The sequence below is a fragment of the Leuresthes tenuis genome, unplaced genomic scaffold (assembly GCF_036924035.1).
Source record: "Leuresthes tenuis unplaced genomic scaffold, fLeuTen1.0.hap1 SCAF_18, whole genome shotgun sequence".
Classification (NCBI taxonomy): Eukaryota; Metazoa; Chordata; class Actinopteri; order Atheriniformes; family Atherinopsidae; genus Leuresthes; species Leuresthes tenuis.
Window position 1 is genome coordinate 1,334,655 of NW_027325372.1, and position 20,556 is coordinate 1,355,210.

Here is a 20,556-nt window from a genome sequence, read left to right on the forward strand (position 1 = left end):
ATGTTAAAGGAGGAGATGATGCTCCACAGAGGCAGACATCGACCTGTCCCAACGTCTTTTACATGTGTTGCTGCCATCAAATTCAAAAAGAGCTGATGTTTTTCATAAAAGTGAACATTCGATGTGTTTTCTGTGACTAAATTATTGGTTTATCATCATTTTATTCTGCTTTATTGACATTTTACGCAGCGTCCCGACACTTTTTAAACCGGGATTTCTCATTTTGGAGCTTGTTCTGTATAAATATGTCATTTTCAGGTCAAAAGAGGAAAATAATCTGCTAAAATCTTTCATGTACACACACACTGTGGTGAAAACATCCCTCCCTCCCCACCACTGTCAAATGGATTAAAACCCATTATCCGCTGCTAATTGATTTTCCCGTTGGAGCTCCTGTGTAGATTAAAAACAATGTTCCAGACAGTTTGACTTCTGCGGCCTCGGCTTGAACAACACCCACAGGTAGGCCGAGAACAGACGAGCCATTATGGTCTGCATGTTCTGTCCCGGACCTCCTGCCTCTGCTCTGACCTGTTGTCGAGCTGCTCGAGCTCAGCCCCCCGCCTCCGACTGCCTCCTCACATCTGCTTCACAATTACTGCCTGTCTGATGGATCTGGTCTGATAATCACGGCAGCAAATCGGGCCTCAGATCTGCTCGGGTGCTTCAGCTCCGGCTCAGGAACATGTGACCCCACGGGGGGACAAAACTCGGAGCATCTTCAGCCCAGGATGCAGCAGACCTCAGAGAAGGTTCCACTGAAGCTTGAGATTTAGTTTCAGGAGTCGGTTTCACAGCGAGAGCAGCAACAGGTCCTCTGGATCTGATCAGATGGAGTTTTTATGGCTTCTGGAGTCGAGGAACTTTAGCCAAAAAGAGAGAAATAATCAGTGAGGAGAAGGAACCAAACTCAGGCCACAGAGACAGGAAGAGGTTCAAAATCCAAGTTCATTTACAGGAAAAAGACCCAGAACAGGAAGAATAAAAGAAAAAGAACAAGATGAACAAAAAGATCCAGAACAGGAAGAATAAAAGAAAAAGAACAAGATGAACAAAAAGATCCAGAACAGGAAGAATAAAAGAAAAAGAACAAGATGAACAAAAAGATCCAGAACAGGAAGAATAAAAGAAAAAGAACAAGATGAACAAAAAGATCCAGAACAGGAAGAATAAAAGAAAAAGAACAAGATGAACAAAAAGATCCAGAACAGGAAGAATAAAAGAAAAAGAACAAGATGAACAAAAAGATCCAGAACAGGAAGAATAAAAGAAAAAGAACAAGATGAACAAAAAGATCCAGAACAGGAAGAATAAAAGAAAAAGAACAAGATGAACAAAAAGATCCAGAACTCGAAGAATAAAAGAAAAAGAACAAGATGAACAAAAAGATCCAGAACTCGAAGTAAAGGAACTCTGAAACATCAGTTTAATCAGACCATTTGATCGTCACTTCAGGCCAAACAGGGACAAAATGATCAATCGGAGCATTTATCAGCCGACATATCTGTCTCCAGAACGATGCTCAGTGACATGGATTCAGGTTCCACAGCAACGCTTTGAGTTGATGAAGGGACTGATATATTCAGATAGATGAAAGGAATAATGGATAACACAGACCGGCCGCTAACTCAGAACCTACAGAACTACAAACTGAACCAAGACCGAGAAAAGAACTGAAACCAAACAGGAAACACAGGAAATCCATAAATAATCTAATAAGAAACAATCAAAGCAAAGGTCAGACTGCGATAGGAAAGGTGGGCAGAACTAAACGGAGCAAAGAACTAATGTTACTGATAATATACATTTATATTAATTATATCAATGATTGATAACAAATACTAAGAACAAAAAGTGGAAACTATGAATCTAATCAAAATCAAGGAAATCTAACCCAAAACTACAAAATAAAACGGAAAAACTACAAAATAAATGAGAAAAAATACAAAATAAAACAGGAAAACTACTAAATCAATCAGGAAAACTACTAAATCAGGAAAATTACTAAATAAAACAGGACAACTACTAAATAAAACAGAAAAAAACACAAAATAAATCAGACAAAATACAAAATAAAACAGGAAAACTACAAAATAAATGAGAAAAAATACAAAATAAAACAGGAAAACTACTAAATCAATCAGGAAAACTACTAAATAAAACAGAAAAAACACAAGATAAATCAGAAAAAATACAAAATAAAACAGGAAAACTACAAAATAAAATGGAAAAACCACAAAATAAATCAGAAAAAAATACAAAATAAAACAGGAAAACTACTAAATCAATCAGGAAAACTACTAAATAAAACAGAAAAAACACAAGATAAATCAGAAAAAATACAAAATAAAACAGGAAAACTACAAAATAAAATGGAAAAACCACAAAATAAAACAGAAAAAACACAAAATAAATCAGAAAAAAACAAAATAAAACAGAGAAACCACTAAATCAGGAAAATTACTAAATATAACAGGAAAACTACTAAATAAAACAGAAAAAACACAAAATAAATCAGAAAAACTACAAAATAAAACAGGAAAACTACAAAAATAAATCATAAGTATATTTTTGGCACTTTTTCTTGAGTAAAGGAACTGAAAACGTTGGATTTTCTTCCTCCTCAGACTCAGACTCTGCTTACTGACAGACATGAAAACTTTCTTTCTTGGTTCTTTCTCCACCTTTATTTCTTTTTCATTTGTAGAAAAGTTGTATTTTTCTTGACTTCAGACTGGCTCCTCAGGTGGATCAGTGGCTCCACAGCGGAGACAGCAGGTGTTTTTCCATCACCTCGCCTCGCTGTGAGCACATGATGTTTCCACAGATGCGTCAGCATCGCTTCCCGACTCCAGCCCACAAACCCTGTTTGTCCCACAAACTGAGGCTGGAAAAAACCAGACCTGATGTTTCTCTGGTATTTTCAGAGCAAATAAAACGTGACGAAACAAAAACACCTCAAATGAGGGGGAGAAATATGTTGAACTATTGTGAAAGATGTTTGAGTTAGCAACAATTTAACCAGCTGCTGGTCATAAAAACACTCTTATCACTCATTCTGGGGAATACCGTCTGTGTGCAGCAGGTTTTAAGGTCGGGAACAAAACATTTGGATCCACTTGCCATGAGTAATAACGTTCTGTTGGTTGTGAAATCCAAACACAGCGTGACGAAGTCGGCGTGACGCTGGCAGGTGAGCCCCGGGGCTCATTAGCCCTGCATGGGCATGTGTGTCATGTGATGAGGCCGTTAGGGCCGGATCGGCCTCCGTAAATAACCCAGATTTAAGCCTTATGAGGTGCCATCGAGGGAAAAAGAGAGGAGGTTTGGTGGTGGGGGGGCGCTTTAACGGGTGGTGACATGGTGACATACTGGAGGAAGAGGAGGGGGGGGGGGGAAGAGGGCCTAAAAGCTGACTCAGAGTCCCAGAGAGAACATCCTGCACTGGCTACTGTGCAGCGCTAAGAGGCTGACTCAACGTGCACGGGGGGGGGATCATGTTCCGGAAAGGTTCTTAGTGTGGATCCATCTGATGAATCATTATGATGTGTGCAAACGTGCACGCTTTGTGCGTGTGCACGAGCTGCAGATGCTTCACATCTCCATGAGATGCCTGCAGACATTCAGATACGAGCCCCCTGGACCCTGCTGCCGTGCACATGTGTGCACATCTGTCGTTTTCTGCAGCCTGATATTGATTTAATCTAAATTAAACGGGAGAAATTAAACTCTGCAGGGAGCATGAAGCCAGAACAGTGACTGTAAAGTGATCCGTGGACAGCAGGAGGTGCGACAGTATTCTGAAGGTCCATTAAAAAGAAACTAACTGAGCGTCTGATTGGCTGTTTGAGTCGCTGCCCCTTCGCTTTAGCTGCTTTAATGCTGAGGCTCATCATCCAGGTTGGTTTCAGGGCTGTTTTACGCTATAATCTTGAGCTTTAACAGCATCATTAACTGTAAACTCCACCCATGCCAGTGTTTCTCACACTGCCCCCTTTAACAGAGGTTGAACAGTCAGACTCTTCATACATTCAAGCAAGAAGATTTGAGTAAAACTCCTGACTTCCAGCTATAATAAGTAATCATGTCAGAGTTCACTGCAGCTGGGGGAGTCATGGTGCCGCTCCAGCTCAAGGAATTTCACCTCATTTCAGAGGCCAGGGATCAGGTGAAAGGGATTATGTGCTCATTAAAGCCAAAGTCGAACCAAACCTCAGTTCTGTTCAAAGTGCAGCCTCCGTTTGGAGCTGCTGCACAGAACCAGCTCGGCCTCCCTGTGGCTCCACCTCAGACTGATCTGAGGGTCCCAGAGAAGGCAGACTGCAGCTAAGCTGCAGCTGGACACCACTGCAGATCTTTAGATTCCTCTTTAATTGTTCATTTTCTTTAAAATGTTACCCAAGATTTGTGTTTTTTGTCTTGAATCCTGAACAAACGTGTTGTAATGAAACATTTTCTCTGTGGATTTTATCTGAACTTCTAATCAGCTTTTTCACGGTTTTCTCACATTTCATGGACCAAGTAATTAAATGTAAGTGGTAACGATTAGAGGAGGGGCGTCTCCCAGAGCTCAGCTGACCAACAACAAAGACATAATTCAGACCCGTAACTCTCACTTAAACCCTCTGTTTTAAGGTGGAATGAATCCTACAGTCTGTCGCTGCTTTCCTTTTCATTGTTTCATTGACTGTGGTTCTGGGAAAAGGAGTCTCTCAGCTGGAGGTGATCCTCACGGTGTCACCTTCAGATAAATCAGAGCCCTGACGACACTCAGAGCAGCTTTTTTTTACGCCGCTGTCTCTCAGGTAGATTACAGCACAGCTCTGATGCTTTCTGTGCCAAAGCGCTGACGTCTGAAGTTTAATTTAGCAGCTCAACTTCTCCAGTTGTAGCCTCTGATTGGTTTCAGATTTCATTCTAAATTAGACTTCCAATACTCTATAACAGCTTTTACAGTGGAATGGAAGAATACTGAACAGAAATACGATATTTTCAGCTGTTTTAGCGATTAATTTTTAACTTTTTATTATCTGTAATAGTTTGGAAGCTGTCAGATTATATATTTTTTTATATCCAAAATGCCTCAAGACACAAATGAATAAACCAACAACCAATCAGAGCGCTACAAAGCTCCTCTTTAAAGTTATGTCACATCAAACCTGCTCCCTTTTAGATTAATGATACTGGCCGGCCAAGGCGAGATCAGGCAGAACTTCAGGTCCAAATGTTCTGTGAGAGCAAATGAAAGCCTGCAGAAAAGCCTCCAGGTGTTTTGTTTCTATTCTAACATCACAACAAGCTCCTGTCTTCGTGCACATGGAGTTTGTGTAGCTCCAGAGGAACTGACACCCTTTAATGACTGTGTCCTGAAACTGAATGGATGAAGCATCTGCGATCGCCCATCGGTTTGTAAACGGCCGTTTAGGAGCAGAAAGTCTGGTTTTGGCCCGTCGCCATGTTGATTTTTCTGGAGCAGAAAGTGATGAACACCAGGTGCTTATAGCTGTCAGACTTTAAGGTTGATTTCAGAGGAACTGATCAGAGGAAATAAATCTAACTAGGCTAAAAACATATTTATTTCAGATGGCTTTTAATACCCAGCAGTATGGTGACTCTTTTATATTATCTTATTCAATTTTGCTGTATTTTATTTCATTGCATTTACTGTTATTTTATTGTTTTGTACTTATTCTTTTCTTTATTTATTATCTGCTGTAAAGCACTTTGGTACCGACATGGATTGTTGGAAAGGGCTTTATAAATAAATTACATTTACATTTACATTTTACAAGAAAGACTCGTGGAAAGAATTTACCGACAGCATTGATTTTATACCGGGGTTTATTGGAGATGTTTCAGAGTCAGATATCAGTGATGTTAACAAACTTTAATGGGCTTCAGCTTCAAGGTTAGAAACCCAAGATCTCGGCACTGTTGGTACTGTTACCTTAACTTTCCTGCCCTGGAGGTTGCTGCTTTGATGAAGCTGATGTATCCACTGGGTTCTGAATGTTTTTATGCTGCAAACAGCTCCCTGTTGGAGCCAAAACTCTTCATATAAAATAAAATAAAATAAAGATGTGACAGATAAATGCAGATATTTAACTGTTAACGGCTGAAACTCAGCAGTAAAAAGGTCCACGTCTCTAAAATCCCAACATATGATTTACTGTGATATGACAACTGATGAGAAAGTTAAAGTGATTTTGAAGAAGCATTTTCCTCACTGGGGGATTTTAAACTGATTCTTCATGTCTGGTAATTAGTTTCAAGCTTTGCCTGATCTGAACTGCGTCTGTCAGACACGTTCATGCAGCTAAACGCGCTCTAAAACAGGATTATTCACAGTTGACATGATCAGATGTCTGCAGTTCACAGAGATAATTCAGTCTTTTCTTGTTTTAGTCTAAGCTGGCGTTTGGGCCACAGCACAGACTCAGATGGTCAGTGTTGGGGCTTCATCTGTACGGAGGCAGTTGGACGAGTGGTCAGCGTCACCGGGGGTGAACAAAGCCGGACTTCTTCCTGGATGTCTGCTGATGGCGCTGCCTGCTGCTGACAGACGGCGGCTCCTCTGTGGATTGTATTGTTGAGCAGCAAAACAGTGTGAGTCATCGGCCACGAGGAGGACGCCACGGCGCCGCCTACACACCAGCAACGGCTGTCCATTGGGTTAGAAAAGCACAGAAATAGCCCAGGGTAGTAGCTAAAAAACACTTTTCACACTTTTCAGCTCAATTTAAATATAACTCAAACAGAAAAGCTTAAATATCGAATAAACATGATGATCAAAATCATTTCAAATAATAGGGATTAAATTCAAATCTGTGACGTACTAAACCGGTACAAGCAGGAAGTTGTTGTGAATACTGTGACCACAACTGTGGGGATTCCCATTCTGCTCCACTTAAGATGACATTTATGTTCAAATTTCTGTATAAACGGGTTTTAAAAGGTAAAGAGAACTCGACTGTGATCATATTCACGAGAGATCAGAACCACCCAAACAACATCCCACCAGCGTTGGTACAGAAGAACAAACAGTGACCTGCTGCTGGATCTGAATCCAGCAGAACGCCTCCGAGGTATTTGAAAGAGAAAGAGAGAACAACACAACCTAAAACAACAGCTGAACAACACAGTCTCTGAAGAATGACAGAACTCCTCCCTGGAAATTTGCTCAACGTTGGTATTTTCCATCTCATCTGCCGTCACAAATTAAAATAATAAAAGATTCTGCCAGTTTGAGTTTCTACTGTGGGGCCTGTACTTACTACAGAGTACGTTTAAAATAAGATTTAACTGATAAATTGCCCAGTTACTCGACAGAAATTGGGAACATCCAACTTTGAAGACCCTTTTTGGAGCCTGGGTTTCCCTCCTGGAGCCGTTGGATCTGTGATCCCACCTCAGATAAGAGGAAGATAATGAATGGATGGATGGATTGAAGTTACATTTAAGTGATTGGTCCATATATTCTGTGCTTGTTCATCTCTTCTTGAAATAAAAAAAGAATACAACAGCTCTTGCACACCTCTGTGGCCTCTTTTCTTCTTTATCTGTGCTAAAACGTCGGTTTGTAATCAGATTTTACTTTTAAAATGTTGTCTTAGTATTTTCTTAGTCAAAGGCAAGTTTATTTGTAGCTCATTTCATGTCCAAAACAATTCAAAGTGCTTTACATAAAATAAAATCATTGTATCGGGGAGCGGAAGAAGCATTAGAAATATGTAAAAGAATATAAATAGAAAGGAATAGAATAATTAAAATGAATTAAAACAAGCAACAGTCTGGATAAGTTAACAGATATCCTGCAGATTTCATGCATGGACGCATGAGAAAATAAATGTTTTTAACCTGGATTAAAAAATGTCTACATTTGGTGACAGTTTAATCTCCTCTGGCAGTTTGTTCCACTTGTTTGCAGCATAGCAGCTAAATGCTGCTTCTCCAGGTTCAGTCTGGACTCTGGACTGGACCAGCTGACCCGAGTCCTTGGATCTAAGAGCTCTGCTGGGTTTATATTCTCTGAACATATCACAGATTCTGGGATTTGTAAACCATCAGCAGCTTTTAAAATCTATTCTGTGACTGACTGGAAGCCAGTGTAAAGATTTTAAAACTGGTGTGATGTGTTCAGATCTCTTAGTCCTGGTTAACTCCAGCAGCAGCATTCTGGATGAGCTGCAGATGTTTAATGCTGTTTTTGGGAAGTCCAGTTTAAAGACCATCACAGTAATGGAGTCTACTGGAGATGAATGCATGGATGAGTTTCTCCTGGTGTTTTTGGGACAGAAAACCTATAATTCTTAACGTAATGTTTGTATAATTTGTGACAAAGCACAGCCCGGTTACATAGAGAAAAGAGATTGAAGTCTCCTCAAACATCCGGTCGCCATTTTAATGTTTTACCGCCCCCTGCTGGGAGACCCCGTTCATTAACAGAGACAACGTCACATCCGGCGGACAGATCGTTCAGTTGGAGCCAACGGTCGAACATGGCGGCGCGTTTGATGGATCCGCTTCCATCCGACGTGAAACCTTGAACAGTTTACTCTTCTGATGTCGTTGGTCGTGTTGTACAGCGGTGAGTTGCGTTAATATTTGGTTTTGTTGCGTAAATGTTGTTTTGAAGCCAGTGGAAGGTGTTTCTGCTGGTTGTAACAGAAACATGGTGGTCTGTTTCTAACTGCCATTATTTGTCATTCTCAGGCTGAAACGTGCAGTCACCGTCCCGCAGCGTCATGGACAGGTACGACCGTTAGCTTTAGGCTTAAACTTCCTCATTAAATGTCTTGTTGTGGCGTATTTTCACGGTGTATGCAGACCGTTCCAGCGAGGCCTAGCCTGCTGTGGCTCCGTCCTTTCCTACAGTGTCTGCGATAGAAACGCGAGGCTGTTTGAGGCCCTGCTGTGGCCCCTCGCAGCAGGGTTATAGGTAAACCTCCGACAAACTGTCGCTTCTCTGCCGTTTAGCCTTCTGAACACTTTTCATTAAAGTCCTGCAGCTCAGTCATTAATGGGAAACTCGTGTCATAAATGACTCATGTTGCTGATTTTTGTAATTCGGCTCCAAACCGCTATGAGTAGAAACACGGTGCACGTGCTGCTCCCTAAACAGAGCACGTGCAGCTCCACAGCTAGCTAAGCAGAGGCTTCCTGATGTGAGCTTTAGTTCCCTCTGACTGGTCCTGTTCTGTCATTACTGAAATCTGTATAACAGTAAAGCACAAACGGTAAAATAAATCTGCTCAATGGGCTGAAACTACATCAGTTTACAGCAGAGAATATTTACAAAGAAATGTTGGAACTCAGGGTGTGAATGCATCTTTCTCCAGGAGCCGGGATGTGGATCTGAAGCCCCCCCTGCGTGGACCGCCTGGCTGAGCCCTGCTGGTTAGACTTGAATGAGGTTAGTTGGTTTTTGTTCACTAAGAACACGTGTTGGGAGCTGATGGAAAGGTTGTGTTCTATCGATTAGTCATGAATACGTCTGCAGTAATAACTATTTAATAGAATAATTCACATTATGAACTGACTCTTATTGACAGTAATTAAATTAAACCGTTAATCGTATAAATGGCCCTTTTCCTCTGACCCGGCGCTGCTTTCAGCTCATGGTTTGGTTTCAGCTGCAGCTGTCAGACGTTAACTGTTGTCTGTTTTCAGCCGTGAGGATCGACTGCCAGCAGCCGTCCAGTGAAGCCAAGGGTTGGACATGAGGTAATTTCCCTTGGTTGTGCTGCATCATATGAGGCGATGTGCAGACCGTTCCAGCGAGGCCTAGCCTGCTGTGGCTCTGTCCTTTCCTACAGTGTCTGCGATAGAAATGCGAGGCTGTTTGAGGCCCTGCTGTGGCCCCTCGCAGCAGGGTTATAGGTAAACCTCCGACATCCACTGCAACCTGAGGCTCATTTTATCATGTTGTGTCTGAAATCAGAGACTGCTGGCTAAGGTGTCGTGTTGTCTGCTGTTATTTCACTCAGTGAATGAAAGGAGAGAAGCTAACGGACCCAGTTTGTTTACTTTAATGCTGACCTCTGTGCACAGACTCTGCAGCTGGAGCGCCTGAGAGGTCGTGGGTCAGACCGCCGATCCGTGACCACGGTTCTGCGGTGATCAGGTGACGCTCTTCCTCCTGCAGACTGACGGCTCTTTGGGTTTCTGTGGAAAAGATTTTAACTTTTTTTCTTCTTCTGCAGGTTTCCTCCTGAGATGTTTAACTCTTGATCCAAAGAGGAAAATCCTTCTCATGTTGGGCTGTTTACGCTCATTAAAGGCGTTAACAGTAAAGTAATCTGATTACTGTTCAGGTTGATTTAAAGGAACTCATTACAAACAGAAAATAATGTCCCATCATGTTGGATTGTGATGTCGTCTGTGAAAGGATTCACCACCTGAAAATTAAATGGTTTCTGATTAAATCCACCAAGTGTTGCAGTTTATTTCTCATCATTTAAATGTGTTTCCAACATCTTGGATGTTAAACTGTTTGATCCTGCTGATGTCCATGTGAGGGCGACACTGAGCCAGATCTGACTCTTTATTAGTGGGAAAATGGTTATAGTGAGTAAAATGACAGATATTATACTAAATTATATAAATATGCTGTGAACATAGAAGGATCTTTACATATTCGGGCTCTGAGCCAGTTAATCCACAGGTTGGTTGAATGTTGGTCGGTTCTGATCCGCTGTTCTTGCTGCTTCAAACTAATTCACACGTTCGATCTTTAACGGATGGATGGAAAGCAGTTTGGGACACTTATCGTCGTCTTTCCCACGCCGTTGGATCGCCACCTGACGCTCAGTAAACATCTGGCGTCTAATAACCATCTGCAGTTCTGCCTGACCTGATGAAAAACATTCAGATTAATGTGCAGAAGCTGGAGATCTTTATCTGTTCAGGTGTCCCACCTGAACAGGTGCAGCAGGTGGTGAGTGGCTCAGACAATGATTCAGCTAAAAGATGAGATTCCTAAAGTTACTGTGAAATAACCCGTTTATTTCAAGTCGACACAAAACGGGGATTTGCATCGACTTTAATCTAAATGTTGGATTAAAAAAATGTTTTTACGTACTCCGTATTTTTTATGCGCTTTGAATAATTTATTCAGATCCTGAACCGAATCTGAAGGCTTTTAGAAATTATTTTAGTTGTTCTTGTGCCTTAAAATGGAGATGTCTGATTTTAAATTAAGTTAATGCTTCTGTGAATTACAAACAAACCTTTTAATCTAAAGTTTCTTATTTATTTTTTATTTTTTTAATTATCAAACCAGTTGACCAGATAGCGACAGAGTAACAGCGGAAACTTCCTGAATGAACAACGAAAAAACTTTCTGGACACCGGAAGTAGTTTCTGTCTGCAGACAAGAGGGCACTTAGATGTGCGCGCGCGCGTGTGTTGGACATTTTCTAACCAAGAGTCTAAAGGAAGAATAAAAAAGTAAACTCGTTATTTTTAAGTTTTTCCACTAAAAAATGCCTGAATTGTATTTTTTTTTACCTTTTTTTTTATTTATTTACTTTTGTGGCGCCCGGACAGGATATGACGTCATTAGCGTTGGTTTAATTTCACATTAAAACCAACAACACGAATATGTCGGGTTATTACGTAGGTAAAGGATTTATTCTGTAAATTATAACCTCAATGTGCGTGTGAGTGCGAGCGCGCGACGAAGTGTCTGTGTGCGCGCGCTCAGACTCAGCCAGCTTCCACCTGTAACCAATTGTCGATGAATAATCTCAACCGTCGACCGCACGCGCTGTTTTTGTAGAGAAATTTGCCCGTTTCTTCTTCTGCGCTCGGGTTTCTCGGAGAGTTTTCTTGTTGTTTTTTAGCATTTTTTACCTGGAACAGCTACGACACACCTGTGAGCAGCTTTCACTTTCGGTGAGGCGCTTTCTTTAAACTTTAAACTTTCCTCTTCACCTTTTTTTTAAGTCGGTTGTTTTAGAGACTGAATCATAAATGCAGTTAACAGAAAAAAAAACAAAGATATAAACAAAACAAGGTTAGTTTAAAACACTTAGAATAGGTTAACTTAAATATGTTAAATGTATTGAAGTTAATAGCAACTGAAATAATTAGCATTGTTATATTTTTATAATAAATGCGGTAAATAAACCCAGTGTTGGTTGTTGAAGCATCTCTCAGGTCCTGTCAGGTCTTTGCTGGATTTTTTCCTCTTTCTTAAGGACATCACTTTCAGATCCTGTTCATCTGCTGTAGATAGTTTTTTAGGCCTGACACTTCTTCTTTTGTCCTCCACTTGTCCAGTTTCCTCAAATGTTTTAAGGACACACTGCACACCATGCTGAGATATGCCAAGTTTTCAGCTAATAGCTCTTTGGGAATCACCTTGTTGCTGCAGAAATCCTATTTTCTGTCTGTCAAACTGTGTTTTCTTTGCTGTTTTTCATAGATGCAGCTAAAGAAATGGGAACAAATGATGTGTCTTTGTGACAAAGTGCCTAAAGATCCAGTTTAAAATGGCTTCTTTGCTAAGTTGTCTGTTCTGTGTCGACACAACACTGGTTCATCCCTTGAGTTAGGAGCCTTTTTTCTGCCTGAATGGGTCAAAGGTCAGAGTTCAGTGGCTGAACAAAGAAAAAACACTGAAAAAGCTCAGGAACAAGGACTGAAGATGAGGGAAAAAGCAGAAAATGTCCAAAGAAAAACTTCAGAAAGCTGCAGAACTGTTGATCAGGACACTTTAAAGGTCACAGAAAGTCATAAAGAAGGACTTTGGATCTGTTGTCTTTACTTCCTTCTAACCTCTGATTTTATTGTACTTCATTCATCTGACAGCGTTGGTTTTAAGTTACTTTAAAATTCAAATTTAGACATTAAATATGTGAAGCTAATTGAATAAAGTGCAGCTTTTTTCTAATGAATCTTAATTACAAGTAAAGCTGAAATACTTTAATAAAACCCTCCTCTGATAACTTTTATTTTTTTTCATGTAAATTTACTAAAATATCAGTTCTGCCTTTGTATGAATTAACTTTAGCTTTGAAAAATAATCCGCATTAATTAATGATCAACCAGAAGCTGTATCTGACAGCAGGGAATCGGGTTTAATTGCATTTTTATCATTACATTCATAATATAACAACGTAATGATGTAAATATTATTCTGTAACAGTCACAGGAGACGAACTGGAGCGTTTTGCTCTGACCTTCGTCACATTTGGTCCTGCTGGAGCTCTGCTGCTCAGGTGAACACCTGAAACCTGCAGAAACTGAGGTAAAACTCACCTCTGGGCGTTTTATCGCCCTCTACTGGCGGTTAGCGTGAAGTGCAGCGGCAGGTTGAGGCAACACAAGCAACTTTTAAAAGGTTTTTCTCCAAATCACATCAGTTTAATCCCTTTAAAACAAGTTATTCTGTTTTCTGCTGCTAGTTTTCATTAATTCATGTTTTCTAACATGATTAATGCCTCATTTAATCATTAAATAATGAACATCTGTCCTGAAAACTCATCCTGACTCGCTTTTTCTTCAGATAGTTTTAATAGATTAATAAATCGGTTTAAATTAATACATTTCATGCTACTGAGAAACAAACAGAATAATAATTCAGAGTGAAATATTAAGACATTAAGCAATAATAAGAAAATATAAATTCTTTTTTACATTTAGATCTGTGTATATTTCTACATTTAATGCATATTATCCAGATTTACTCTCTTTTTCATATGTCTCAGATGGATTTCCCGGTGGAGGCCACAGTCCATCTGAATCATTTCCGAGATGAGGCGGAGGTGCTGAGGCTCCTCACGTCGCGTGGCTTTGACCTGACGGACGTGGGCGGCGGTCAGGTGCGGGTCAAAGGTTATTTCCTGGAGCTCAGAGAAGTGAAGTCTCGTTTGGAGAAACTCTGCGGCTCACGTCCCGAGTCGACAGCGTCCTCATCCGCTCCGGGCCCGGCCGCTTCCTCCGGAGCCGTTTCTAAATATTATCACGATAAGCTGGCCGATGGCGGCGGGTCCAGAGGGAGGTCCACATCCTCACCCGCCTCCTCCTCACAGCGGCGTCCCACCGCTTCTCCTCCAGAGCAGCAGGAGCCCGGGGGGGAGCGGCTTGTCGTGGATGCAGATGTGTTCAGGTACGCTCAGCAGCTCAAGAAACGACTCCTGGACGACATCCAGGGCCGTCATGATGTGAGAATGACTGTGAAGGAAGGCGGCGACAGCACCAGCGTCTGTTTACGGGGGCGGAGCTGCAGGACGGCGGCCGTTCAGCTGCAGAGCCTCCTGAATGATCTGAGCCAATCACTGCGCACGCAGGAAGTCCCTCTGAGGGCCCTGAGTCCCAGTGGAAAGGTGCTTCTGCACAGAATCCAGAAGGAAGGAAACGTTTCAGGTCCGGTTCTGGTGTGTCACATGGCAGACAGCCTCCACCTCGTGGGTCCGTCCAGAGAGAGCTACGAGCTGAAGCAGGCGCTGCTGGAGAGGCCGGCCGACCAATCGGGACGCAGAGGACGGCGCGCCGATAAGAGCTCCGGAGGGAGGAGCCGCTCTCTGCCGCCGACCAATAGGATGAGCTCAGGAGGGCAGGGCGGCGCCGGCGGCGGGTCGGCTGGAGGTGGAGCTGCAGGTTTCTCCCTGTCACCGGATGACGGACAGCAGGGAGCGGCTCAGGGCCGAGGTGGCGTTCTGAGGAGGCGGAGCCTCTCCCAGCACCGAGAAAAGAAAGGATTCATGAAGTTTTTCCAAATGATGATGTTAAGTCCAAAGAAACTGAAGCAGAAGTTTAAAAAACAGAAGAAGTGAAAACTGAGTCCAGAACGTCTGAAGCTGAACACTTTTTCTTAATCTTAATCTTAATCTTTTTCTTTTCTTAATCTTAATCTTAAAGTCACTTTCCAGATGTTACAGATGTGTCCTGGCTTCTCCTGGCTGTCTGCTGGTGTTTGGGAAACATCTGGCGCCTCTCCCAGCACCGAGAAAAGAAAGAAGTTGAGATCAAACCTCAGCCTCCAAAAGGATTCATGAAGTTTTTCCAAATGATGATGTTAAGTCCAAAGAATCTGAAGCAGAAGTTTAAAAAACAGAAAAAGTGAAAACTGAGTCCAGAACGTCTGAAGCTGAACACTTTTTTTATCTTAGTCACTTTGCAGATGTTACAGATGTGTCCTGGCAGCTGATGTTTGGGAAACATCTGGACATCCTGGACAGACCCAGGAGGGATCAGCAGGACACTCGGATCAGAACATTCAGACGCCTCTGATGCTTCAGCCTGTTTCTGTTGATTAAATGTGATTTTGGCATCTGTCCCTCGTCTTTCTCTTTCATGATCGACACCTTTAATGTTGCTGTAACACCTGAGTTTAACGTCCAGATGGAGACAGAAACAGAGGAAACAGCAGCAGGAAGTGACTGAGAGGAGGTTCTGATGAGGCTCTGAAAGGCAGCTGCAGAAGAAGAGCGGCTTCAGGTGTGAGGAGGCAGGTGAGCGCTCCACAGCAGGTAGGTGATGCTAAGACCCCTTCCCTCGAGGGGTTTTCCACCTGAAGGCAGCAGCTCTGCTGGAGCTGAAACTCAGAGTTCCTCTTTTGGTTTATTTCACACAAAGAAGGGAAAGTTGCATCATTTTTATGTAAAAAAGCTGCTCCACACAGACCTGATCAGCTTTGTTATCAGCTCTCAGGGCTTCTTCTCTTTGTAGGTTTAAAGGTTTTTTCATCAGAGCTGATTTAAGGGAGCAAAGTATTAATAAATCTCAGATGTTGTAGATTAAGTTGAGCCTAAACATGAAGGAAGGTGGAGTTCTACACAAACGCCCCAAAACAAATCTAAAAAGGATTAAAAGCAACATTCAGAGGTGTTTTTATAGAAAATGATCTCTCTTAAAGCTCCTAAAGTTCTTCCTTTAATCAGTTTGCAGCTAAATTCAGGGTCAAGTCGATTCTCAGGTTGTCAAACTGAATGAATAGAATAAGATTAAAAGCGTCTCTCGGCTGTTTTTGGTGTGAAGCTGCTGATAATTCAAAGCTTTTATCTGCAGTTCAGAGGAAGTGGGATCAATAAAGCGTTCAGAGTCGCTCATTTTACGGGAGATGTTCCTGCTTCATCATTAGAGGAAACTGAGTCATGCATGAAGCCGAGTCACCCGCCTGGGCTCCGATAGATAAGCCTGCAGAGACCCGCTGGAGTCCAGGGAAGGAAGTTCAGACTCCTGACTCTTCTGAGCTCTGAGTCCTGGGTTCTGTTCCTCAGACCAACCTCAGAGGATCAGGTAAAATGAAAAGGTTTAAGCTGCACTCACACAAACAGCAGAGCAAGAAACACGACTGCTGGTTGCAGTTTGTTCCCTTTTTTACTTTTACGCTTCCTATAGAGAGCAGTGGCAGCTTCTGGAGGATTAATGCAGAATAAACTCTTTAAATTGGATATATTCTGCCCTTTTTCACAGTCCGACTCAGTTCCTGAAGCCTAAATGAAGTATTTTTTAGATGTTTTGGCCAAAATGCCACAGAACTACAGCTTCTTTTCTTTAAAGCTTCTCCCTTCGTATGTCTTTGAGCTAAAGTGTGAAATTGGCGACCTTAATAACCTTTGAAGCTCGCTACTGTATGACAGATCATCCACGATCTAACTTCAGAGCTGGTCCTGATCCATAGTTTAGGAGTAATCTAACCTGGAGTCATGTGATGAACCGTTGAAAGAAAGACTTTAATTCCTCCGTCACACATCACTCCTGTTCTTAACTCCCTTCACTGGCTTCCTGTCCTTTATAGAACTGATTTTAAACTTTTAAAGTTAGTTTTTAAAGCTCTTAACGGCCTCTTCCCATCGTATATATCTGAGCTTTTAACTGTAACCCTGGCAGAGCTCTGAGGTCAACAAATCAACTTTTGTTGGAAGTGTTCAGGTCAAAATACAAGCCCTGGGGTGCCCCCAGGCTCTGGAATAAGCCCCCCCCCCGAGATGCATCTTATTTCTGACCTGAGCCTCTTTAAATCTGGGCTAAAAACCTATTTCAGATGGCTTTTAATACCCAGCAGTATGGATTGTTGTAAAGGGCTGTATAAATAAATTACATTTACATCGGCTCCATAAACTCTGATCTTCACTGCTGGTCCCAACATTCAGAACGTCTGGTTCTGGCTTTCTGATGATGCTGGACTTAATAACAAATGAGAATTTCATACTTCAGAAGGGGAAAAATCAAAGAAAACACCCTCAAGAAGTCCTGGAGTTTATATTAATCCGTTCCTTCTGCGGTTTGAAGTGATTAAACTCGGCTGTGTAGAGTCACCAGATGGGGGCGCTGCAGGTTACGCTGTTCGTGGTTGTAATTCAGTAGAAGAAGTAGCTGCTTAAACAGGAAACAGGAAGCAACAACAGCCGAGGTGGACATCCGCAAGAGGAAATATTGTATTCTGTTACTTATGTTATTTTATGTTAGCTTTATTTTATTTTATTCTATTTAGTACTTTCCCCCTTTGCTCCATAACTGTTGTAATTTCCCTCAGGATTCAGTTTATCTTTTCCCTCCTCGTGCATCAAGTCTTCTTTTAAACGTCTCGCCTCGAGTTGGTGGAAGTTTCTGTTAGATTTTTACTGTTTCCATCCAATTTCTTCACATCCTCTAAATGTGAGCCAAGAACTGAAATGAAACCAACTTCTCTGCTCTGGGAGCATTATTAGTTTCTTTCTTTCTTTCACTGAACAGTTTGAGTGCTGATGAGAATTTACTGTAAATAGCAACAAAATAAAAACAGAAACGTCCCATTTCTAAGGTTCAGTGAATGCAGCATCATGTAAAGCTGTGGGTGGAGGCTGCTGATATTACTGTGATGCAGCAGATTTTTAAGCATGTCCCCTCAGCTCTGACTCATTCAGACGGCTGATTATTCCTCTAATCAGTGGAAAACGGTTTGACTCACTCATGGTGGAGGGAAACAACCCAACAGTTCATGATGAAACGGGTCACAGCGCTGCTTCTGAGCAGGTTTCTGCCTTTAACCCGACAAAGTGTCTCCTCATCCAGGCCCAAACTCCAGGAAGAAGTCTTCCAGTGATGTGAAAAGACTTTTCTCCACAATCTAAAGAGCCGGTTCCAGCTTGGTTCTGCTGGGAGTTTGGCTGAGACTAAACCCAGTGGGACTATTTGTCCAGAAAGGAAATGCTCCTTCCCAGGAGATAAAGCTCATTTTCTTGCCCCAAGTTTTAACTGCTCGTGTGAGGCAGCGAGTCAAATGTGGGTTTTTTTCTTTCTGAGAAGTGAAAATGCAAGAAAACGGCGCCTCGTTCAGGGAGGCTGGAGGCCTCGTGGCAGGAAGAGAAACCGAGGAGGATGCAGACATGGTGTGTGCTGTTAAAGATAGTCTCCAGCTATTTATACAGATGTGTGAGAGGCTGAGTGACAGGATGACGTGCCGCAGCTTGTCAACCACAGCTTCAACTTTACCAACGATTACGCCACGCCTTCAGCGCTCAGTCTGCACTACCGGGCCCCAGAAGTCAACCCTACTTCTCTTTCTTCTTCCTTGAGCTGACTTCTGTGGCCCTCGCCCTGTCTTTTCTTTCTGTGTGTTTGCCGAGTTCAGGCGGGGATGGCGGAGCTGGAGGGCCTCGAGTTTGGGAAGTCGGACTTCGTGCTCCTGGATGAGGTCACGATGGAGCAGTTTATGGAGAATCTGAAGTTGAGGTAAGGTCTGAAGAGGAAGGGAGGGGAGGAGGGTGGAAGCAGCTGGATGGCAGAGATGCCGAAAGTTACGCTTCATACCTGATGAGTGAAGAAAACTCAGACTGCGGTTGAGTTATCAAGATAAATGAATGAAAAATATGAAAGAATAACAAATATTCTGTCAGGATTAACAGTTACAAACTGAAAAACTTAAACAGTATGTTAAAATATTGGATTTCCGAGTTGCTAACTTCAGAATCTGGAGGTTTTTTGGGGGCAGGAAGACGTCACATTAAGGGAAAGTCGACCGAATTAGCGTGAGTCATGGTTTCCCGCTCAGTCTCTGGTTCAGATCTGATCTTCTTCACCTGAAACACATGAACACGCGTGGAAAAACCAGTAAGCTTAGATGTTAAAGCTTGTCTTGTTTGCAGCGTGTCGACAACCTGCTGCTGTTTTATCTCTGAACCCTCTCACTTCCTCAGTCAGCTGAAAGAAATCACATCTTCTGTGTTGGTCTCATGCATCCTGAGAGATGAGCAGACGCCCAGAAACACCAAGATGGTGAACTATTGTGAGTAAGACGGTTTAAAAAGAAGGAACGACTCAAAGCAGACTGTTCGAGGTGTGAGCCGGAGTTTTACCTCAAAGCTTGACCAGACTTGTCTTGTGGCAAAGCTGGAGTTTGCAGCCAGCTCAGAGATTTGCTCAACTTCCAGCAGATGTTTCTCTACCTGAATGAAAAAACCTTTCGTTAAAGCTCCTTTGAGCAGGTTTCAGTAGTTTTCTGCACAGTTTTGTGCAGCTGCATCAGACGGCTCTGAAATGTCCTGGTAGAAACCTCTAAATGTGCCCAAAGGTCACCTGTTGGTTTATGAGCTGCCATTTTGAACCCTCAGGCTGAATAGTCCAAAAAACAACCTGCTTTTCCTGACCTTGTGAAAAACATGACGGGGTTCTATAAGGTGACAGAAACAGTGAAATATAGTTCATCCTCTGGTCCTTACCACCAGATTTCACTCAGTTAAGGAGTGATTTTGACCCTTCAAACAGACTTTGTCATGTTTTCAGATGCTTGAAACACTTTTGGAGGAAAATATGCTTCTTTAAGCCAAATATCTGTTTGGTGGCCCTTTAAAACTCGTTAAATGTGCCTGATGGTCACAGTTTGCTGTTATTTATATTAGACTGGAGGGTTAAAGTGGAGGTAAACCTGATAAGTAACCCTAATACCTCCTGCTCTCTCACAACCCAGCCACCTGAGATATGTCTCTGCTGCTGTAGTTATTTACTTCTGAAAGTTAACAGCTTTAATTGGTTAGCTTAATTAGCTTATAGGCTAACTGAAAGGCTAGCTGTAATGTCTGCTGTCGCTTGTTTTCCTAAAGAAACAGAGCTTTGTTGTTGCTCTGAGGCAACTTGACCTCTTAAAGCAGTTGTAACATAACAGAAAAGACATTTAAACTAATTAGAAAGTCGACGGTTTTCCTTTTTAATTTCAAACTAAAGTGAGACGCTATAGCTAATGGATAATTATCCTAATCACCTTGATGGGAAGTAATCAGCTTTTGTTCACTTCCTCCCTGCATAGTTCACAGTTCCCTTTGAACTGAGGCTTTCTGCTGCTTTGGAGTATTATTTCTCATGGCTAAATGCCCTCTGCTGTGAGTTACTGGGTAATTAGGATGCATCCAGATGCTACACACAGATTAGCTCCCCAGCTAACAGCAACATGCAGCTGAACGCAGTGCGTGTTGCATCTGTTCTGACAGGGAATATGATGATAAATTAGATTGTTTTTAATACCTAAAGCAGCTGGAGAGGAGGTGGTGTTAACGTTATCTGATCCTTACACGTGAAACTCAAGTTTGAGCTTTTTATTCACCTCCTCGTTTCCAGTCACTGGTGGTTAAT

General features: G+C 42.1%; 2 protein-coding genes, 1 long non-coding RNA gene and 2 other non-coding genes across 10 annotated transcripts in view; 4 read left to right on the plus strand and 1 right to left on the minus strand.

Annotated features, from left to right (window-relative positions):
• Positions 1-5,218: 5,218 nt before the first annotated feature.
• The window catches only part of LOC140275682 (probable ATP-dependent RNA helicase ddx6), a 436,375-nt gene continuing 421,037 nt past the window's right edge, over positions 5,219-20,556 (minus strand). Inside the window, exon 13 of the mRNA XM_072371207.1 lies at positions 5,219-5,229. The gene's annotated coding sequence lies outside the window, so the exon portion shown is untranslated. The remainder of the gene's footprint in view (positions 5,230-20,556) is intronic.
• Positions 8,455-10,428, plus strand: LOC140275708 (uncharacterized). 6 transcript variants are annotated; one of them, XR_011908426.1, is made up of 6 exons: positions 8,455-8,587; positions 8,713-8,752; positions 9,339-9,412; positions 9,670-9,879; positions 9,987-10,123; positions 10,203-10,428. It is a non-coding gene; the product is annotated as an uncharacterized lncRNA (long non-coding RNA). The 6 variants fall into 6 exon arrangements; XR_011908427.1 differs by having other exon boundaries at positions 10,060-10,123; XR_011908429.1 differs by having other exon boundaries at positions 9,670-9,723.
• LOC140275900 (small nucleolar RNA SNORA9) lies at positions 8,821-8,955 on the plus strand. Its single transcript, XR_011908603.1, has one exon. It is a non-coding gene; the product is annotated as a small nucleolar RNA SNORA9 (small nucleolar RNA).
• LOC140275899 (small nucleolar RNA SNORA9) lies at positions 9,762-9,896 on the plus strand. The gene has a single exon (XR_011908602.1). It is a non-coding gene; the product is annotated as a small nucleolar RNA SNORA9 (small nucleolar RNA).
• The window catches only part of myo1g (myosin IG), a 54,682-nt gene continuing 52,430 nt past the window's right edge, over positions 18,305-20,556 (plus strand). Inside the window, exon 1 of the mRNA XM_072371184.1 lies at positions 18,305-18,663. Coding sequence (XP_072227285.1) covers positions 18,569-18,663 — 95 coding nt within the window. The 5' untranslated portion in view covers positions 18,305-18,568. The remainder of the gene's footprint in view (positions 18,664-20,556) is intronic.